The 17917-nt window shown below is 43.0% G+C and overlaps 2 protein-coding genes across 3 annotated transcripts in view; both read right to left on the bottom strand.

Annotated features, from left to right (window-relative positions):
• Positions 1 to 9130, bottom strand: part of opn8c (opsin 8, group member c) — a gene marked incomplete at both ends in the record, with an annotated part of 71425 nt that extends 62295 nt beyond the window's left edge. The window contains one exon of the mRNA XM_080859307.1: positions 9013 to 9130. Within this exon, the coding sequence (XP_080715433.1) occupies positions 9013 to 9130 (118 nt within the window). The remainder of the gene's footprint in view (positions 1 to 9012) is intronic.
• Positions 9131 to 9870: 740 nt separating this feature from the next.
• ppp2r5a (protein phosphatase 2, regulatory subunit B', alpha isoform) overlaps positions 9871 to 17917 on the bottom strand; it is a 71858-nt gene continuing 63811 nt past the window's right edge. For both annotated transcript variants that reach the window (XM_080832179.1, XM_080832180.1), the window contains exons 6-13: positions 14489 to 14548; positions 13508 to 13616; positions 13315 to 13368; positions 13001 to 13051; positions 12499 to 12618; positions 12188 to 12315; positions 11692 to 11793; positions 9871 to 11324 (exon numbers count right to left, since the gene is read on the bottom strand). In XM_080832179.1, the coding sequence (XP_080688305.1) occupies positions 11105 to 11324; positions 11692 to 11793; positions 12188 to 12315; positions 12499 to 12618; positions 13001 to 13051; positions 13315 to 13368; positions 13508 to 13616; positions 14489 to 14548 (844 nt within the window). In that variant the 3' untranslated portion in view covers positions 9871 to 11104. The remainder of the gene's footprint in view (positions 11325 to 11691; positions 11794 to 12187; positions 12316 to 12498; positions 12619 to 13000; positions 13052 to 13314; positions 13369 to 13507; positions 13617 to 14488; positions 14549 to 17917) is intronic.

The following is a 17917-nucleotide window of genomic DNA, read 5'->3' as shown; positions in this document are numbered from 1 at the left end:
GTGTCTGTTTCGTTCAATGATTCGTTCTTTTGACAACCGTGTCTTTGGATCTATGATTCGTTCATCTGCCGGATATGGTTCGTTGGATCATTTTCCACGTGACCTGCATAGGCTCAGTACAGTCAGCTAGAGGAAACAGAAATGATTCGTTCTTTTTCCGACTGGGTCTCTTGGATACGGGTCTTTGGATCATTTTTACGTGACCTGCATTCAACAAATCATTTCTGTTTCCTTGGCTTAGCCAATGCAACAGTCCCAGTTGTCCCGATGCGCGGTCATGAACGAGAAAAAGAACGAATCTTTTTTTGAGAGGACTCGTTACTCTCGAGTCGTTGTAAGGATTCGTTCAAAATGAACGAATCGTTCACGAACGACACATCACTATAGCTAGTCAATGTCTAACATAACCGTGTCTCTAGCCAGGTAACGTCTTACATGGGACTTTAGTGAACAAATCATTGAAACGATTTTTGTGGCATGACAAAATAATAAAATTGTGTGGCAGTAGCTTGGTAGTTAAGCATTTGTAGCTTGAAATTGGTCATTTCATGCCCAATGTAAAGTATAGCAGACATCTGAATGTTGGGATGGTCCATTCAGTTGAATTCTGAAGCACCTTATGTGTGTCTGTGCACTGTGTATTTATGTGTTTGTCTAGGGTTAGGGTCTGCCTTTATATATCATTGCCAGACTTCTGGGTGTGTCTAGAACAACAGTTTACAGGCGGATGAAAGAACATTATCTATCGTTAAGGGCCTTGTACAGTAGTTGCAGTGACAATGAATTGGATGCTTTGATCACAGAAATTAAAAACACAATGCCTGAGGCTGGATATCGTGTTGTCCTAGGCGCTCTCCTTGCAAAGGGACACAAAATTCAATGGGATAGGTTGCATGCGTCCATGCATCGTGTAGATAGCGTTGGTGTGTTCTCCAGGCTGACAGGCCTTGGGTGTGTGGTCAGAAGAACATACAGTGTACCGTGTTCAAAGTATTTGGTGCACATTGACACCAATCACATAGCCTGGCCGTTACCAGACTGTGACTCCATTTCATTCCGTCAGTCAGTCTGGGCCAACCCAATGCATTTTGGTTTCCGAGATGGGCGGGTGCTTATCTTGAGGTTTAAAATCATTGGAGTTCCCTTAACCAATCAGCAACATTTAGTAAGCATTCGGTAGATTAAACTCTTCCCAAAGCCAGTTGGGAGAAGAGCTACGACGTCCTTTCTCATCATAAAACTTACAAGACAATCCTCTTGTTCTCCTTTTAATTGTCTGATGTTCTCGAGAGTTGAGACAACTTCTCCGATAGCTTTTCGTGTCTCTTCCTCCGTAGCCATTTTTGCTATACTGTTAAACTACAAACTCGGCTGGACTACATGCAACTCGGCAAGGCGAGTTTTGCGTCACAGCTCTGAACTGTTCGCTGATTGGTCCGGCAAAATTTTGAGTTCTGGAAACGATTGTCAATGGGGCTGGGCCAGACTGAGTATGAGCTTGAAATCAATTCAGGCGGAAATACGTAGGCTGGTGTCACCAGGCTACCAATCACAAGCAAATAAGGTAAAACGGCAGTTAACAGTTTATTTATTAACATGTAAAAAATGATGTAGGCTGTATAACATCATTGTATGTCACATCATCGACAGACCATAGAAACCAGCACTGTATGAATTTAACGTTGTTTTAGGATGCCATTAACCAATTTTTGCATATTGTTCTTCATAGCATCACCAGAGATGTTACGTGAACTCCTGAAGTTCTGGGTTGGGTGGGAGCAGCTGACTACCAACCTCATCGTTGAGGTTGTGACCTCTACCTACCCGGTAGCACACACCTGTTTCTTCAAATTGAGGCTTCCCAGCCACTACCAGACCTACATCAAGTTCCACCATGACTTATTGATGTGTGTCAGATCCACCAATAGTGGTTTTTGGCTAGTGTAGGTTTTTAAGCTGTTTACACAAAACTAATTTGGCAGGGCAATCTTCCCCACCAGACTGCTTCACTGGTGTAACAAATTATAAACTGCTTTGTTCCAATAATTTTGTGTTGTATTGTCAAAGAATTGTGTGTTATGCTAATAAAAAGATTTCCCGGTGACAAAAAAATCCTGTTTTCTGATCAGGTGTTTAATAGGTATGTACAGCCAACTATGCAGTTTCATTAATAACTTGCCCAGTAAAACAATGGATATTTATCTTGCCTCAAGTAAATTCTCCACAAACTGGACAGTGTTGAGATAAATGTCCACTCCAAAACTTTCAGAGTCTCGCAGTGGTTCAATGGTGTCTTGAAGTTGCACCATTTCTTCATCTGAGAGTGGGCTGTCCAGCACAGGGACATTGACACCAGGGTGTGGCTCACTGATGTATAAGCTTTCCTCCCATTCGATCTCTGGTACAAATATATCCTGACATAGATAGATATTAGATATAAGCACAACAAATGTTAAGTAAACCAGCTGAAACAAAAGCAAAACCTGACAAACAAGCACTGTGCTTTTACCACTGCCATGTACAAAACTGATAAATTAATGGTTTAAAGTTATGTGGTGTGTACCTCAGAAGAAAACCATGCTCATTGACAGCTTCAGTGAAGAAGGCCAAGTGTGTGTCAGAGCGGTTGTTGTCTGCTACCTTCAGATATATAACCTCACATACATTTACAAATAGAACAGTAAGTTAGTACTTTGATCGGTTCGTTTTCTATCCAACATGAGGGACAGATATTTCTGTACTACACTGTCCCGAGCTAAACAACAAATGCCCAAATGGAAGTTGCATCTGTCTGAAAAGTGTTAATTCCATGTATTTTGAATAAGCATAGTTTTAGATGGTATTCAACATTGAGCATTCTTACCTTCCTTGAGTAGCCATCTATTCCCCCGAAGATAACAAAGTTGTACCTTTATTAAAACAAATCGTATTAGCTAGAACAGTATATGAACAATGGATAAGTGTCTTTTAAACACAATACACAACATTTCCAACAGCATAGGTCTCATGATACAATATCTACATCTTAGCAGAGCAAAAATTGGTTAATGGCATTCTAAAACAACGTTAAATTCATACAGTTCTGGTTACTATGGTCTGTCGATGATGTGACATACAATGATGTTATACAGCCTACATCATTTTTTACATGTTAATAAATAAACTGTTAACTGCCGTTATACCTTATTTGCTTGTGATTGGTGTCAATGTGCATCAAATACTTTGGACAAGGTACACTGTATGTTCTTCTGACCACACATCCAAGGCCTGTCAGCCTGGAGAACACACCAACGCTATCTACACGATGCATGGACGCATGCAACCTATCCCATTAAATTGTGTGTCCCTTTGCAAGGAGAGCGCCTCGGACAACACGATATCCAGCTTCAGGCATTGTGTTTTTAATTTCTGTGATCAAAGCATCCAATTCATTGTCACTGCAACTACTGTACAAGGCCCTTAACGATAGATTATGTTCTTTCATCCGCCTGTAAACTGTTGTTCTAGACACACCCAGAAGTCTGGCAATGATATATAAAGGCAGACCCTAACCCTAGACAAACACATAAATACACAGTGCACAGACACACATAAGGTGCTTCAGAATTCAACTGAATGGACCATCCCAACATTCAGATGTCTGCTATACTTTACATTGGGCATGAAATGACCAATTTCAAGCTACAAATGCTTAACTACCAAGCTACTGCCACACAATTTTATTATTTTGTCATGCCACAAAAATCGTTTCAATGGTTTGTTCACTAAAGTCCCATGTAAGACGTTACCTGGCTAGAGAGAAAACTAATGCGTCAAGTGTAGCTTTATCCATGTTAGCAAGGACACGGTTATGTTAGACATTGACTAGCTAGCTCTTTTTTTTTAACGTTAGCCTATGAAACACTTAGAATTACTAAACATGGATCCTGCCATTCTCAAGAATATTCAACCACGTATGATAATCGGGTTAATAAAATGAACAAGCTATATTTCACTTACATTTGGTGGGCAGGTATCAGATTCCATTGCTTAAGATCTCAAGACAGATGTCCGTTCCTATGGCGGGTGGTTGTAGTCCATAACATGATTGGCTAAAATTGGAAGAGCTCTGATAGGCTGCAGAGAATATCTTTTAGAAAAAATGCATTTGTGAAACTGTGTGCGTTAGGAAAGTGTCAAAAATCCAAACGAACGAATGCAGGGATTTGTAACTCGTGTTCGTCAGGTTTCAAACCAATGTCATGGGGTCATATATTTGTGAATCACAAAATACATTTGTGAAACATGAAATACATTTGTGAAACATGAAATACATTTGTGAATTGCGTTACGTTTGTTTGAATCGCGTTTTGTTTGTTTGTGACTCGCGTTTCGTTCGTTTGAAACACGTTTCGTTGGTTTGTGACTCGCGTTTCATTGGTTTGAAACGCGTTTCGCTGGTTTGTGAATTATGAAACTAATCTAACTCCATACATGTAAAGTGACATTTCTAGTAATTTTCTGAGAGTCTTCGAGTTTAGCTGCCCCCTCCTTATGGATAAAACATATAACAAGCCAGATATCACTGTTGAGAGAGAAACCATTGATATAGTAAGTGGAAGTAGCAACAGGCAAGTTGAGTGGAGGAATTACATTGGAGAGGCCTGCTTGTTTAGGAAGACCTGACCTGACCTGACCTCTTCTCGCAAAATGATTGCTTTCTACAAAGAAAGCGAAATGGAAAGCCCTTTCCCTGTTAGTGCTTTTTTGTTTTAGGATTTGGTGTGTGGAAGCAGCAGTGATGCTCAATCGAGTGAGGAGAATGAGGAAGATGGAGATGAAGGAGAGGAATGTGAAGAGCAGCCAGTGTTGTCTCTGAGAGGGAGAGAAGACCGTGGAAGACCAGTAGGCAGAGGGAGAGGAGGAAGAGGAGGAGGCAGAGTGAGAGGAGAAGACTGTGGAAGACCAGTAGGCAGAGGGAGAGGAGGAAAAAGAGGAGGAGGCAGAGTGAGAGGAGAAGGCAGAGGAAGACGCAGAGGGAGAGGAGGAGGCAGAGAGAGAGGAGCTGGTCCACTGGACTCTGAATGGACGGCAATGGTGGCAGCTCCCACCATTAAGCCCTGTGACACCCAACCTGGTCCTACAACAAGCGTAACTGGAGTGCTTGAGCTGCTCCTGCAGCTGCTAGGTGTGGCTTTTTTTGGGGACATGGTAGCAAATACTAACACCTATGCTGCCGTAAACAACACCCCTCCTACCTGGTAAGACACTTTTCAAGAAGAAATGAAAGCCTTTGTGGGAATCAACATTCTGATGGGTGTTCACAGTTTACCTAGCCTGGATACCAGCCTGAACTCCGCCCACAACATTTTTGGTCTGGGAGATTCAGTCTGGAATTGAACTAGTTGGAAGAGATTAAACGTCTCACCAAAGTGATCTGAACAATCAAATTGTAAGGGCGGGCTTTATACATTGATGGACAGATGACCAACCAACGCTTGAGTTGATAAGATAGATAAAATATACATCGAACAAAGATGGCGCCGTCTCGGGAGCTTAGTGGGACATATTTTATATGATTTAAGCTATCTACACGACTTTTTTATGTCTACATTGACTCGGTTAGTTGTGTATGTGCAACACGAATGTTGCCTAGGATTGTAGGTCTTAACTGAAGCACTCTAGACCAGGGGTCCCCATCCTTTTTTGCACCACGGACCGGTTTAATGTAGGCAATTTTTTCACGGACCGGCTTCAAGGTGTAATTTTCCACCACTTGTTAGTCATGTCATCCATTCATATTGATGTGAATCAATCATTACACCCGTGAGGCAAGCGCGAGTTCGATAGAATGGAGTCTACTTATATACAAAAGCTAACAGTAACGCGAAGTGGCGGTAACTTGCGACCAACACCATTGTATTACGAATGTTAATGCATGAAAAATACAACTCACCATAACGCTGAATCAGTGCTTGGTCTCCATGTGCTGAAGCAGTTTTGAAGGCTTCATTGGCTTATTTGCTATCTTGTCACCACATATTATACAGAGCGGACTTGGTGCGTGAGAATCAACTGTTGCGATTAACCCGTAATTTAAGTATGACTCCTGGTATTGTCTGTTAAAATAAGCTTTCTTTTTTGGAGGTCGTAGGCTCCTCTTCTGGCTCCTTAGTGGGCCTTTTCACCTTTGCAAAGAAGCTCTCCAAAGATTTTAGTTTTGTACTCATTTTCGCTAGTTTGCGGGCATATTTTTTTGAGTGACGTATCACGTGAACGAGACAAGCGTCTTGACGTGACAAGAGGCACAGTCGAATATTATGTCCTAGAAAATCCAGTCGTTTTCAAAATAAAACACCTTTCAGACGCTAATAATGAATACAGCGGAAATTATATAAATTATTTATTCTTTCTGCACGGCCCGGTAACAGATGCCTCACGGACCGGTACTGGGCCGCGGCCCGGTGGTTGGGGACCACTGCTCTAGACCATTATTGATAGGTTATGCTAACGCGTAGACAAAAAAAAACATTGAAACAAATGGTAGCTTCTAGCCTTGAGTGCTAATTAAGTAACGTGAGCAGGCATATCTCAACAGATATTGACAGTGCATTCATTTTGAAAGAGGAACAGAGAAACGCGATCAAGGCATTTGTCGATTGAAAATATGTTTTTGCCGTCCTTCCTACGGGATCAGGTAAAAGTTTAATCTATCAGATGGTAATACTGCGTTGCTCTGATTCTAGGTATCCAATTCAGCGAAGAGGAATTTTCTTTCCTGGTTCGTTGAAACACGCCCCATAATCACAGCCCAATGGTTCAGTTTCAGACTCATATTCTGACTAGAATTATGAGTATGACATCGTCAGGCTACAGTTTACCATCTTTAACTGATTTCTGGAGCACTGATGAATGTCTGCGGGTTGCCTACATAGCCAATAGAATGTCTAGGAACAGATTCGGACAACTTTGCTGCTTCATGCAATGTAGAGCTGCATCAGAAATAGACCATGACGATAAATTACACAAAATCAGGCCTTTTATCCAAATTCTCCAGCAAAATTTCCCCAAAATTCTAATCCCCTGGACATCACTTTCGGTTGACGAGGCCATGATCAAATATGATGGACAGCTGCGCTGGAAACAGTACATGCCAAAAAAGCCAGTCAAATGGGGCATCAAAATATGGTGCCTCTGTGATTCCTCCATAGGGTACTGTTTGGCATTCCATGTCTACACAGGGAAGGATGGTGATGAGGCCAATGGGAGGGGACTAGCCCACAGAGTTGTCATGGGACTCATGAGGGGCTACCTGGGATGCAACTACCATGTTTATGCCCATCATTTTTTTTCTTCCTTACCCCTGGCTAACAATTTACTACAATGTGGTACATACTATTGTGGAACCATCCGCAAAACGATGAAGGGTTTCCCTAAGACCATTTTGGAAGATGTCTTGATGGTTGGTGAGAGCAGGAAGGTCACTGATGGTAATGTGATGGTTTGTCGCTGGCGTGACAAAAGGGATGTGTTCATGGTGTCCACCAATTGCTCAGGGGAAGACACACAGAAGCCCAGAACACAATTTAGGCAGGATGAATTGATAAATGTTCCCAATGTAATCATTAATTATAACAGGAAAATGGGGGGAGTGGATCACCTGGATCAGATGAGATCCTATTACAATGTTGGGCGCACTGGCAGAAAATGGTGGAAATATTTGTTTTGGGGTATGCTCAATGTTGCCATTGTAAATGCATACATTGTGTGGGTACTCCAGCAAAAACCACTCCCTAAGAACCGCACGCCATGGTCCCTAAAAGCTTTTAAAATAAATCTGGTTCATGAACTATGCGATGGCTTTAGCTCCAGAATGCGAGGAGCAAAGGGCATTGCATCTGGTGTGTTCACGGAATGTTGTAGGTTGAGGAAAATGGTTCAGGGATTCTTGTTGGTGTTTTTGTAAGTGAAATGTGATTTTATGGTAAATAATAAGAATACATAATATATAGATAAAAACAATTATATTGGAACTGCTTATTAAATCTCAATATTGAAAATGTAATGAATGTAAATACCCTACTCACACTAAATCCATGTATATATTTGCACTTTTTCACTGTTCGAAATCCTACTGACAAATAACAAATCTATGAAAACCATTGAGTTGCATATCATTAAAAAGTTCTGATTCTGATCTTTCAAATAAAATGAAATTGTAATTGTCAATTTTCAACTCAATTTGAGATATTCTTCATTATTTTCAGTATTTAAAAAATACTCATCTTTTCTCAAAATTCTCAGGGACCAGCAGCAGCATTCTAGAATTTTGCTGGGGTATATAGGGTTAATCTGTCAAAACCATTTGAGACCCAGCATCCAGGTTGAGAGTGACGGGTCCATAACTCAGTTTGTGAGCTTTACTTATCTTGCCTTAAGAATGAAAACAGCAAATTTGATCCTCTGCTGGGTCTGTCTATAATATAGATTTGAGTGAAAGGGCATGGTCTGCATGTGCATGTGAGTGAGTGTGGGTGTGTGTGTGAGAGAGAGTGAGTGAGAGTGAGAGAGAGAGAGATGCACACACACATTTTAGATCATTTACAGATGGTTTGTTGTGACTCCATTGAATGCTCAAGTAACACACATGCACACATCTGCCATGCCATGCCATTAAAGATCATTTACAACGGTATTTCCTCAAGCCATAATAAATAGCTATGGCAGAGCTCATTAGTTTACGCCTTTCGTGTTAACATTTTAATGTCAGTGGCCAGGCATTTTCATATAAGAGTTTACATATTTCCTCAAGCCAGTAATGAAAAGCTATGACAGAACTCATTAATTTACGCCTTTCGTATTAACATTTTAATGTAAGTGGCCAGGCAATTCCACTCTTCTCTCAACAAACAAGTATTTGAATTCAAACAATATTCAAAAGTCTCTCAGATAGTCATTTATCGCGGAGCAACTCAGATGAATGTTTGCTATGCACGTACACGTCTTCAAGACTTCAGAAGCAATATAACTCACCGACGATAAGGATAGCAATACCCACTCCATTATCAGCCGCGGGTGACAGTTTGGAGGTAAAAACAGAGATGTCCCTGGTCCAATCTAATGTCCCGTTTTCAGGTGAGCTCCAAGCCATTTCCTCGATCCCTCCCAGAAAATAACGGGAGATCACGTCCACTCAGATTCCTTGAAGCTAGACCTTTATAAAGTAGGTCCTATGATGACGAGAGCTCCCGAGGTTGTGCGGCTAATGATCGTATTCCCGTGTGCAGGTGCTGCGCCACTTTTTGCACTTTCCAGTTGGGCAGGGACTTATGTCACATCACGCATATCACCATCACGTCTGTGACAACAGTCATAGAGGGCTGAAGAAGTCACTTGTGATACCAACACTCTTATCCCTTAGATGAAGGGTTATTGAGGTCATGAAATAACTTGTAAAATGTATTTCCTTTCAAATTATTGCCTTTTCAATTTATACTTATAATTTTAATCCAAAGCCTTTTTTTGTGTGTAAACTTTTCCGCTACTGATGTTCACAAACATACTTTGACATTTGATATTATATATCCCCAGAGAAAAAGGTAATTAACTGAAAAGCACACTCCCTGAAGAGAATACTCCTCATCGCTGACAACAATTTGGAAGTCAGTAGCCTAAAAGCTGTTCACATCTGAAATGGAGAAAGGAAATAATAAATACAGGTCGATTCCATATATTTACACATGAACACTCGAGGAAGTACAACCAAGTCAATATCAACAACTAGCTCACGTGAACCGCTTATTAGTGTTTAGCTTGGTTTTGGTGCCACCAGGTGGCAAAAAACATGGAAGTGCTCTTAAACTGGAAATAAAAATGAGCAAGGAAATCGAGTAGAAACATAAGGTAGACTTTATTTTTTTCGACGGTGTTCAAAACCATTTAAGGTCTTTCATTACAAAACAACTTCCCCCACACGATTGTATGTCACAGAGATTGGAATGGTACACTGACAGAAAGGCATCAGAGACTAGACAGCCACACAGATAACAGACGTTCATCCGGAATAACACCGACCCCCTTTCCATCCTCGCCTACTCGAGATTGCAGTGGCCAGTAACTGCACAAAATGGAGCACAGACGTGAAAATCGATTCACATGTGGTATTTCGTCATGACATGATCTTCCTGCATCCTCATCAAATATTTACCTATAACACACCAACTGTGCGCAGATTTCCACTGTTGTACAATGTATTACCAAGGCCTTACCATTTTGAACTAGCCACCACAAAAATCTTTTAAGCAGAGTAATACTTCAAACATCTATTTAAAAAATATAAATGTATTAAAATGACACTCTGGGGAAAATATATGGCTCATCTCTGGTCTATAACCACCCTTAATTAATCTTAATTTATGAAAAAAGATGCCAGCCGGCCTAATTTGACTTCCATTTGCACATTCAGCAACTATAGCAGGTCTAATACTTAAATAGTTAATGACTGCACACATAATCTCAGGGTTGTGTTCCAGCAAAGTTGCAGTGTGCACCCTCTCAAATACCCCCCAACCAGAACCTCATACGATTGTTCATTCATAATCTTTTTCTCACCAACAGTATAAACTAATATTAAACACAGACACACACATTCAGATGCATCCACACAAAATTTCCTCCAGCCAGAAAAAATTGCACCCCAACATTGGCAGCAGTGAAGAAGAGAAGCACATATAAAATAGACACTTTTTTAAATAGCCATTTATGGAGTCTGTCTAATAAGTGCAGCACAATCAGAAACTTTTTTTTCAAGTCTTTTGTCTTTCCCACCTTTCCTCCCACATTTAATACATTTAAACATCACGAAAAAAGTTCATTTCTCAGATAAGAAACTAGATGTGAAAGGATACATCTTTTGATCAGACCAAAAAATTAAAGTTAAAAGTTTCATAATATACTGTGGCCACACGTTAACATCCAAAAATAGTCTTAAATGTTCATGAAATATAATCTCTTTATATATTTATATTTTCTTTTCTGTTCCCAAAAAAATCCCCAATGCTTTAATAGTCACACACCAATCTCAGACTGGCAAGAAAAGTAGTCAAAAAAAAAAAAGAATTTGGTGTCATATGGTTTCCATGGCAGTGCCCTGCTCTGTAGCCGTGCCAGTGCCGTCTTGCGTGGCGACAGTGGCTGCGTTCTTATCGTGGTGGTTGGCGTTGGCGTTGTTATTGTTGTTATTCTGTGTGTTGGGCGCTCCGTGGCTGTTGTTCTGGGTCTCACGTAGCCGGAGCTCATCCAGCTGTTTCCACAGCTCCTCACGCTCCTGTTCCTTCTTCTTCTCTCTGTGGATGGAGCGGAGGCTTTGCATTAGTACCTTGGTGTGTGTGTGTGTGTGTGTGTGTGTACTGGCTCCTCTACAGGGGGCTGTGGGGGGTTGGCATAATCAAGTTTCATTTTATTGTCGCATGAAAATACAGTTGGAAATGTAATATTGTTGTTAGTATCAGGAGAGTGAGAGAGGGAGAGAGAGATGAAGAGAGAAAGAGAGAGAGAGCGAATGGGTGAGAGGGAGAGAGAGAGAGAGAGAGAGAGACAGAGAAAGGGTGAGAAGACAGGAGCATGAGGGAGGAACTGACTGACTGACAGACTGACTGACTGACTGACTGACTGACTGACTGACTGACTGACTGACTGACTGTGATGACTCACCGCTGGCGCTCTGCTTTGTAGGAAGCGGTGAGCTCATCAAACAAAGTGCTGTTCATCTCCATCAGGCTCTTCAGCACGTTGTACACCAACGCTACGATGGTCCTACACACACACACACACACACACACACACACAGAGACAGACAGACAGACAGACAGACAGACAGACAGACAGAAAGGATTAAAGGTTAAGCAGCATTACAAAAGGGTCATCACTCTCACTGCATAAGACTCATCAAAAGCGTTTCATGTAAATGCATCCAGGTTAATACTCCAGGGGATGAATGAATGGAGGCCAAACATATAACCAATCGAAGATTAGTACATTTACAGAGGCCCACGTCATACACCGACCTTGATTGGATTAAGACATCAAATAATAAACAAGTGAACCCAAACAGGCATTTCCATTAGTAAATGGAAATGATCCTCCATGTCTTACAATATTGATTATCACGTTATTGATTGTGTGTGTGTGTGTGTGTGTGTGTACATACGGGTTCCAGTGCTCTTTGGAGATGCGGTACAGGCTGCCAAACATGACGGGCAGGACCTTGTCGATGTTCTCCTCGATCAGACTCAGGATGTACTCGTTATTCCAGAAGTAGAGTGCCCGCTCTGCCACCTACACAGTTGACAGGATCCAGTCAGTTTGAGAAAATTATACTATTTAGCTAAAAGCTACATAATACAGTATGAAACGAGGCAATATCATGCATAAAACATGTCACAAATGTACATGCTAAAAAAGGGTTCCTAACTGCATTCAAATCATGCAATTCATGAAATACATAATATTACACCACACCTGGAAGTGAGGGTTGGCCACACATCTGGAGATCTGCTTGAAGAGGGGCTCTTCCACCTTTTTGAACTGGGTCGGCTCGATCACGTCCAGAATCTCCTCGATCTCGCCCAAGTACATCACCTGTAGTGCGAAGAGTGACCGCAGAGTGACAGCAAATGAGCACATTGATAAGAAATCTCAGCTCAACACCGCCCTCCAGTGGATGGGAGTATGAACTGCAATATAATCCCCAGCATACTAAGGGGAAAAGAAAAGAACATCCAGACCAAGAGGGACAAAGAGATGTTTGACCATTACTGTAACTGCTGTATGGATAAAGCATTTAGCCACAGGGTGTGAATGGCCTATTCATATAGGAATATGGTATATGTCTATAGGGAGCAAAAAGGTGGGCAAAATTGACAGGATTTCAAGAGTCCATTAAAAACGGGAAATATAGTGCACAATGTGGTTTAAGGATTTGTGAGGTGAAACAAAGTGCAAAGAGGTCAAATGCTCTCACCTCTTTCTGACTACAGGTTTTAGGCCAGAACTTAAGAAGTCCTCGGAGGACCTGCAAAAAAGGGTTTACACAACATTCGTGAGTTCAGGCTTCTAACTTCTGAGGATATTCATCATGATCAGCCCCTTTTCAAAGTGGGGTCCTATCACTCACTTCAAGAGGTTTTACGGTTTTCTCTCAATTGAAAAGAATCAGTCAAATAATCAACAACAAAATAGTTGATAAGACAGAACACAGATGACAACATGTTGAACGGCAGCAGACAGAAACTTGACAATAACACAGTGCATGATCCAAGACATGAGGTACAGTACCGGTTCAGTGAGGGTCGGGTCCTTCTCCATGAACTGCACTACACAGTACGCCAGCTGAGGAACACACACGTGCAAATACACACAACAAATTGGTGGAAAACTGGTGTAACACGTTTGTGTGAAGGTGACCAAAAATGTATGTGTGTTTGTGTGTGTGTGTGTGTGTGTGTATGTGTCTGTGTCTGTGTCTTACCTGTGCGTGAAACAGCGCCAGTCCCTTGGCTGTGTGTAGAGGGATGAGCACCTTCATGAGGAACTGCTTGTGTTCAGCCTTCAGGGGCAGCGCAAAGCCATTGATGATGCTGCAGAGTAACCACCACACTTTACTTACAGCACATGTCACCACAGCATCTCACCATCATTAAATATACCCTCCTGCTCCCACACGACCAGCATATACTGTAGGTCTTACTTCCCATTACATGGTGGTTGTGGTGGAATTTCTTTGGTAGGCGTTCTGTACAACGACTCTACGGTCTCTTAAGGAGGCAAATCTGTGGCATGTACCACTCCTTAAATAAGCAGATTCTTTGGCTTCTTTTGGGCCATAAAACAAACCTCTTTCATTCTATGTCTCTTCCTCATTCATAGCCCCACACACATGCTGACAGCAAGTAGGCATAATTTCAGCAGGACACCACACACACACACACACACACACACACACACACACACACACACACACACACACACACACACACACACACACACACACACACACAGTGAGAGAGTCCAGTAGGGCAATGTATTTATAGAAGTAGGACCGAGTCTCGGGCTAGAAGAGAAGAGCGGTCTACGTTGGTTCGTTTCTAAAAACAGGAAACGCCCTCCAGCAGCCACGCGCTATGATCTAAGAAGGTCAGGGGTCACATGCTCCAGCTCCAATCATGCCTTGCAGCGTGGGATGCGGGAGGGGTCCCGGCGAAGTCGCTGGGGGTGTCTCCGCCGTGATGCTGGCGTGGGCAAGTGAAACAGCGGCAGAGAGCACGCTGGCGTGAGATGAACGTGTGACACGACTGAGTTAATTACAGGTGGAGCAGGATGGAGAGGAAGCAGAGCTCTGCCAGGGTGGGGTGGTGTGCAGCTGCAGAAAACTGCACGTGATCTTCATCTCTCGGATTGAAAGTATTAAGAGTGTGCGTGCGTGCGTGCGTGCGTGTGTGTGTTCCCTCACCTTCCCAGGATCTCCAGGAGCTCAGCAACGCCATTGAAGTGCTCCGTCTCATAGATGAATCTGCAGACAGAAATAGACACGATGAGTGTGTGAGCTGAGACATTCCACTGGTTCAGTACCTACAGCACTCCCTCTCAATCCAGTAAGTTCAGTGCTCCTCCAATGGATCTGTGCTCCTCGTTGGCACTGTGCTACATTACAGATCTGTATTCTACCCTGGCTCATGAGACCCGTGTGGAATACCAGACCTTCTGCTAGGTCCTAGTACATATTAGGGTGGGGTTCTGTATTCTGCCGCTAATTGGCTTCACAGGGATGCTCCCTGCATTCCAAACACCACAGTGACAGAGAAGCCACATCGAACGCGGAAGAATTCAAAGAATAATGGTTCACTGAAATTGCCCCATTAGCGGTCCTGCGCTGTAATGCAAGCGATACTGCTCAAGTGAATTGAGTCTTTCACTTGCATTCAGTCCTTTTGTGTCACAACAGCCAAAGTAGGCCAAACCCTAACAAGAAAGACAACCAGAAGTACTTGCTGTTCCACATTTCACTGACTACTACAGGTGAATGCATGATTAGTGCCTCAGGATCCACTACACACATCCTCTGCAGTTTTTATGGCTGTTCACACATCATCCTACAGTTCATATGATTGTCTGTCAGCCCCTGGTGTTCATTCACCAGCTTCCTCCTGATATCTAGAAGTATAGGATTTCATTAGACTGTGTGTCTAATGAAAGTACACCTGGTTTGTTATTGAACCAAGTAATTCATTCACATGGTCAATAAACACGCTCAAAATGCTCAACCAATCATCCAAATACAACTACAATGGTCTCTCATAGCAAAAACACCACTTAAGTTGTGATCAATAAAAGAGCCTAAAAAAACAAGGTGTCTGAAAGGTCCTAGAAAACACTTAAATATTATGGTATTGCCTCAGTAAGATCACAGCAAAGTGATCCTAAGGTAATGGGTTTAATTCCCCTGGGGCACAAACCGTTCAACATGTCAGCCTCCACACAGCAAGTCTCCCTGGAGGACCGCATCTGCCAGCTCTCAGCACTGAAGGGGCTCAGGTGGAACCATCACCACACTACACTCTCAGTAATAGGCTCTGAGAGCTTAGCATGGCCGTTCATGCCAACCTATCTGCCAGGCAGTGTGCCAGCTGAAACACGGGGTGCAGCTGCGGGTGCCCACTCTACTGTCCGCCTTCCCCTGGGCGCCAAGCACAGCTTTCCTTTTCCAGGGCGTCCTATTTTAGGGGGTGCGACAGGGGCAGGGTGCCACTCTCCCGGAGCCCAGCTGGCAGCGAGTGGGCAGAGCGGTCCGTTGCTATTTTTATGCGGTGGCAGATGGGCCGCGAGTGGTCACTTCCGCTGGGTTCTGTGCCATGCTGACAGAGAGAGAGACAGAGAGGGGTGGACGCCCGACTGGCAGGGCTCAGGACCATGAGGGGGGAGGTGTTCACATTGGCACACACACACACACCACACACAGACACACCACACACACACACACACAGTTACTCATTCACTAATTCATGCACCCTGTTCAGTGACAGAGGTGAACTATGGTGGCAACAACAGGAATGTAAAACATGTGGAGTTTCCTCACATGACTCAGGCATTCAGCAGACACGACTGATTAGAATGCAGTTGCTAAAATAGCAACCCTGCTTAGAGCGCCAACACAGAACCAGAGTGGGCATCTATAGCTGGGGCTCAAACTCCATTTAAACGCTTTGGCCGAGGTCGCAAACAATATGCATTCTTTACATAATCCACCTTTGGCCGAGTTTGCACATTGACACGGTGCTGATTGTTCATTGACTAGATAGATATAAAAGTTGCGAACTGGAACAGGATTTTGAAACTGCCAGGTACAGTATCAGAGAAGTGGCCTTCAGCACAGTAGCTAGGGTGTGACAGACATCTTAGGAGCCGACATGGCAGCACATGGGCGGTTGAAGTGTAGTTTCCAGTCCTGCTGACCTGGAAACAGAGGGCTGCTGTGGGAACAACAGCCTACAGAGTTACCATGACAAGGGCAGGAAGACAGTGTTAAAGATAGCACGAAGGGAGAGGGAGGAGGGAGAGAGAGATTTAGAGAGGGTGAGGGAGGGAGGTGAGAGACTGATATAGAGAGTGTGAGGGAGGGAGGGAGAGGGAAAGTGAGAGGAGAGGAAATGGAAACAGAGAGAAGAGGAAGTGGGCAGGGGATGAGGAGATGAGAGAGAAGAGAGAGGAAGGGAGGACAAAACGTAACTAAATGATGGCGAGAGAGTGACAGACAGAGGGACAGAGAGAGAGAAAAACTAAAACCCAACATGCTCAGACCAGTACTATGTCCAAACCTTCAATTCGTGTTAATAAAAAAGATGACTATTTTGAACATAAGAGAAACCAAACTACCAGTCAATGTAGAGTGAACTGTATGAATTGTATCTGACACTAAAAAAGTGTAAAGGGAGGGAGTGAGTAAGTCAGTGAGTGAGTGAGTGAGTGTGAGTGAGAGAGGATATGTGTCTGAATGAAAACAGGAAAAAGGGAAGGAGTAAACAGAGAGGGGAATAGAGGGCTAGAGGAGGAGGGATGGAGCAGCACAGGCCCTTTATGAGCGGAGGGAGGAGCTGGGGAGGCCTGTGGACTTTGGACTCTTCCTGGACTGTGTGCCTGCACGGTCAATGCTCCTTTGGGCTGGGAGACCACACACTCCCACAAAGATACTCTGTCTATCTGCCAAACACGTGCGCACGGCACGCACACACATACACATTCTGCTTACAAACACAAGCACACAAATCCACACCACAAAAAGACCACCCCAATTTCCAAACACACACACACCCACTACTATCCTGTTGACCTCAGAATGACCCTTGGCATTAGAGGCCTCAAAATTTCCAAAACATCCAAATGTGCTTGGCGCTTGGGTTTGCCGGGGGCAACATGCAGCTGCTTGAAGGTCATCCCCATTCCATTTTAGCTGTGTGTATGTACTGTATGTGAACCCTAGGTTTATACCTACAATACTAATTCTGAGGGAACAGTTCAAAGAGAATGTAATTCAGGTCATGTTGATTTAGTTTAGGACACTTTTCATGTATCTGTATACATTTTTGAGGGCCTGAAAAATCTAAACAAATTAAATGTCTTAGACAGACTAACAAAATGCACAGGAAGCACCCGAATGCAAGACGCCGGTCTTTTAATCCTGCCATTACATTATCAATGTAGTACAAGAAGCCCTTTGGGTTTCTAACAAAAGTGGCAAAATGCAAATTCCACTGATAAATGACGCACAATGTCCATGTACGCTTTTAGGTATCATGTGAGGTGATGTGGCCCTGTTCCAGTGCGGTATAGTCTACGCATGTGTGCTGATGTGATGAGAAGACATGCTTTTGTGTTCATGTGTGAC

This window comes from Sprattus sprattus, assembly GCF_963457725.1.
Source record: "Sprattus sprattus genome assembly, chromosome: 2".
NCBI classification, from domain to species: Eukaryota; Metazoa; Chordata; class Actinopteri; order Clupeiformes; family Clupeidae; genus Sprattus; species Sprattus sprattus.
This window is presented reverse-complemented; position numbering and strand designations above follow the sequence as displayed.